At 35.6% G+C, this 5,131-nt stretch overlaps 1 protein-coding gene across 1 annotated transcript in view; it reads right to left on the minus strand.

Annotated features, from left to right (window-relative positions):
- Positions 1–3,715, minus strand: part of LOC140972597 (clathrin heavy chain 2-like) — a 4,388-nt gene extending 673 nt beyond the window's left edge. The window contains exons 1-3 of the mRNA XM_073434995.1: positions 3,423–3,715; positions 2,948–3,152; positions 4–64 (exon numbers count right to left, since the gene is read on the minus strand). Coding sequence (XP_073291096.1) covers positions 4–64; positions 2,948–3,152; positions 3,423–3,467 — 311 coding nt within the window. The 5' untranslated portion in view covers positions 3,468–3,715. The remainder of the gene's footprint in view (positions 1–3; positions 65–2,947; positions 3,153–3,422) is intronic.
- Between the last annotated feature and the right edge of the window lie 1,416 nt (positions 3,716–5,131).

Genomic DNA, 5,131 nt, shown 5'->3' on the forward strand with positions numbered 1-5,131 from the left:
ATCTTTGCTTTGGCCTCAATGTTGAAAATTTGCAAGTGATCTTGATTGGTTCCAGGAAGTTGAGCTTCATCAAATAAACAACAACGATATTTTGGTGAAGACTAAAAGAACTTAGGAGCCTATACCAGCAAATTCACTAACTTCATCAGCACACGTTGAAAATATTTACCAAATACGTTCTCAGCTAAATTGTAAAGGTTAACACTTCTCATAGTCATATTATCAATGGACAAAAAGATGAAATTTTCCATGAGATGAAAACTAGAAAGACACTTAACACAACTAGGAGGGGAATTTGACGCAGGTCTCCTCATCCCAAAAGTTCGAAGGAAATGATTCACCAGGCGTTGGCACAGCATCTGTTGGAAAGGGTGATTCTGGGCTTGCTTTGTATCAGCCCAAATCGCCTAGCAACATGTAACAGCCTGTCCAACATCCATGTGAATCGGTTGAGACCACAGCCCATGTACTTTTCCCTAGTGCACCAGCCCAGGTTACAAAATCTGATTTGGGCTCCATTTATTCTATCTCAGCCCAAGAGCAATCTTCTATGGCTAATTCCTCTCGGTTTTCCATGGACGTTCCACTGCTACACTGCTACTGAATGGTGCTTGTGTTTTATGTTCAGATAAACCAGTGGTAGATAATCAATCTAGTAAATCTTTGGCAATTCCTTTTCAAGCCCAGTCGCTTTCTAGTTCATCTCCGTCAATAAAGAAATAATTTAATGATTCAGATAGCTCTGCCAAGTCAGTCAAGGAAAAACGGAAAAAGTTGTTGGCTTAAGAAACTAAGGAAATGGAACAAGACAGGCAGATGGTCATCAATTTAGTTCAAATGTAAACCTAAAAAACCTGAATCTCTCTCCACCAAGATTGAGTAGGAGTGGATCATTGGATAACCTCATGGATTATGGTTCTTATGTTTCTAAAAGTCAAGGCGGTAACCACATGGCAAATTGAAGCCAAGCCAAGAAGCTAAGGAGCTATTCTAGGAAATCTTGTTTATAAATCGAGGTGGCAATTACAAGGCAGCTTAAAGTCAAGTCAAGAATCTAAGGAGGTTGTTCTCTAAATTTTAGTTTACCTCGTGTAATCTTATTTTTGTTGTTCTTCCTAACAAGAATGTCTTTACATAATCATCCTCCTCCTCTACATTATTTTATTGTTTTCTATAAAAGCTCGCCTTTGAGATCGTTTACAAAGAAACTAGGATGGTCCCATCATCTTCATATGATTATATCATTATTAAGATTGGAATGTGTAAGTTTCAATGCGTCCTTACTCAACAGCTATAATGGCCATTCATTGTATCCTAGCATTCGCGTCCTGATTATTCCCATAAGTTACCCCAAGATACAAAAGTGTCTTGAGTGCCAAGTGTAAACAACATGTGATTGGCTCATCGAGCTTTAATTTTTGTACATACATAGTAATGGTAGAGAATAATAATGATTATGATAGTAATTCAATAATTTCAGAAACCTTAAAACCCATCCAAAATATTACAGTAAATCATAATTAATGTCAGCGTATTCGTGATACATATAATCCATTAAAAGCACGACTTGTTGACAAAAAATCATTATTTTCAGTAACTTATGGTGGATTTCAGAAAATTGAAGTATCCGTCAATAACTTCAACATATGCAAGCTGAAGAAAAAATATGAGACTGTTGAAGAAATGTCCTTGTGTCTGTGGAGAAAAAAAGAAAGAATAAGAAAAAAGCGGAAGGTCACTGAAAAATAAGAGGCATGGCATGTATTGTGGGGAGAAGGTTATCGTTGATTAAGGTCATCTCCAATCCATTACACTATTTTAGTGCAAGTTTTACACCAAAATAGTGCAATTTCTACACCCAACACAAAACACATCCGCATCTACTTCAAATTTTTCTCTAAAAATATTCTAAGAATATACCCTACTTTTTCATCTACCTCGGATATTTTATTACACCATAAGTACTCTTACAAATTTACTATACTTTTTAAAAAATAACAGATATATTTGATTCATCATTATTTCTTTAAATGATTATAAATTTAAAATATAATTATTTTATTTTAAATAAATAAATAAAATATTCAATTTTCAATATTTTAAAATTTATGAAATAATCTAAATTATCATAAATTATATTCTAAATTAATAACCCATGTTCCCAAATCATAAACTACACTTCCACTAAATTAAACTTAAAAGTAAAAACAAATAAAACATTACAAATAATAATAATAATAGCGCAGCACTGTAGCTGCACACCAGTTTAAAGCCAACTTTGGCATTGGATTGGAGGAGACCACTGCGCCAATTTGGAGTTAAATGTCAAATTGGCGCATCGGTTGGAGATGCAACATTCAGTGTGCTTACACCTGGGAGAAAGGAACATTTCTCAGCCAATAACATAGGTGTTTCCCTAAAAAGGTTCAAGCATGCGCGTGGGAACTTAACTATCACATTTCTCATATGAATAACCTTTCTAAACTTCTGGGAGAAAATTTTCTCGAAGTAACAATCACTTGGGAGCAAATTTTAATATAAGTAAGGTCTACCCATCATCTTTAAAACCTTTCTAAGTTTGGAACTCTGTTCTCATATTATTTTCACTCTTTCTTTCACAAAGTTCCATGAGTGGTCCTAATATTGGCGAACTAAATTCAATATGGTTTTCCTAGAATAAATAAATTTCTTTTTTCTGTTTCCAAGAGATATCATCTAATGTTTTTGGATAATTTGAAATGGCCAAAAATACATGGTCTTGCAGTAACTAGGAACCCGCATCTGCACACACTAACGTCAGGAAACTCGTGAGGAACATGCGTTTCGAAAACCCACAAGTCATCAGAACAATTGAGCGTCCCAAACAACAAATTTCTCTAAATTCTTGAGGCCCATAATCATTGAAAAGAAATTCAACAACGAGTAATGAGTTAGAAATGCTTCTTACCTTTCAGTGCCAAAATTCTGGTATTCGGGTTCATCAGAGCAGAATCTGCAGTGATAGGCCGCCTCAACGGCTGATTTGGCATGCTCATGTCAATAATAACCACGCTGTTCTGTGGTGCCGTCTCGCGAACACATATGTACTTATCAGATTCCATAGTCACGTTCGTGAACGTAATGAACTGAGGATTGATCCCTATGCTAGTCAACTGCGACCACCAAATCACCACGCAATCAAAACACAATTCCAGTAACAAAAACCCAAATCACCTAAACTCCAGAACATGATAAACAGATCTAAAATCGAAATAGACAAGCCAAATCAAAAACTTCACAACACAATTTCCCCTGAAACTCGCAACACAGTCATCGAATCAAATCAAGCAATTGACAAGCCATGACGAAATAAACTAATCAGAAAACGCAGTCCAGGAGTTCGATTCGAAAAAAATTGCCAAGAGTTTCAGCATGATTGATACCGTGAGGGCCTCTTTCATGGTGATCGGAGCATTAGCGGCCGCCATGACTGGCGACAACTCAGAGCTTCGGGATCGGAGCTCCGGATCTGGCAAACAATTGAGGAATCGAGAATAAAAACAACGGTTTCAGCTAGAACTTCGGAGATCTGGAGTAGCGGGGAGAAATCCTCGAGCCCTCCGAGAAGCGAAGAGAAACAAAGAAGAGATCTGCTTAAGACAAGAGCGCAGAGAAATGAGGTGTATGTGTAGTATGTATGCAGCGAAAATGCAAGCCAAATTGAGTCGCATTCTATGTAAGTGAACAATAATAATAATAATAATAATAATAAGCAAGAACCTTAATACACTAGGCACAGTCTGGTAACATGTATAAGTTGTTATTTTGTGTTAAATTCAGATCTAATACTGTTATTGGTACGATGACAATGTTTGTATACTTGTCTATGTGCTCGTTACAAATTACTGTTAGACTCATATAATTAATGTTTAATGCAGCCCAAGATAATTTATACAATATCTACAATAACATGTATTACAAACAAGCATTTACCGAAATAAGTATTTGTTTTAACATTCACCAATAAAAATCATTTATCTTATTTCCACGGCCACACATTGGAATGAAGTACGAAATTCTTTTGAGAATAACACTGGAAGCCATCCGCTATCGTGTTTCAAAGAGTTAGATCTTTCTATACCCATTACTTTTACACAAGATCCAGTTTTTTTGTTTGTATTTTTTCTGACCCGGAGGAGGAAGAACCTACTTTGTTCACTTTTTTGTATCTGTGTTCGTTTCATTACATTTTTCTAGTATATTTACCTTCTTTTTACGGCTTTTTTTGTTGTACAGATTATATACTTTTCAATATGAGTTGTTATATGGTGTTTTCGTGTTTGTCAGTAGATTAGTTTAGATAGTTTGAACTTGTAGCATAAATCTTTCTGTCATGGCTGAAGTACATCGCAACATTCCTGGTGGTACACCAACATTTGATCAGGTTGTTCGTGTTCTTAGTGCTGTTAAAATGTTTTTTTTTTACGAAGTCTGTAGCATGAAGACCTCGTATATATAGTAGAAGAGACCGTTCTTACAATGTTACTGGGAGAATACCTGCTCAAATAATCCATCTACATAGGATTATTGAATTAGAATATGTGATGTGTGTTTCGAATTTGAGAATGGATCGTAATGCATTTGCAGATCTTTTTTATTTGGTAAAAAAAATGTGAGTAGCACAGTGGATTCGAGATATGTTTGTACTGCGGAGAAGGTTGCAATGTTCCTATCTATTTTAGCGCATCACAAGAAAATTAGAATAATTGGTCATGATTATTTATGGAGTGGATAGACAGTGAGCTCTCATTTCCATGAAGTACTCCGTTCAATTCTCAAACTACACCCATTACTACTCGTCAAACCTCTTCCAGTGGATGAGAATTGCTCCAATGATACTTGGAAATGGTTCAAGGTAAGTGTATGTACTCATTATCACCATTTCTTTGCTTCCATTGTGAAAATCATTAGTTACATGTCATGCATTTAAATTCATCATATGAAGCCTACCAACCACAAATTTTGTCCGACTAATTTGAAGTATATGAATAACATACATAGGGCTGTTTGGGTGCATTGGATGGCATGTATATCAGCGTCCAAGTACCAAACAAAGACAAAATGAAATACATAAATAGAAAGGGAACAACAA

This window comes from Primulina huaijiensis, chromosome 3 (genome assembly GCF_012295235.1).
Source record: "Primulina huaijiensis isolate GDHJ02 chromosome 3, ASM1229523v2, whole genome shotgun sequence".
Lineage (NCBI taxonomy): Eukaryota > Viridiplantae > Streptophyta > Magnoliopsida > Lamiales > Gesneriaceae > Primulina > Primulina huaijiensis.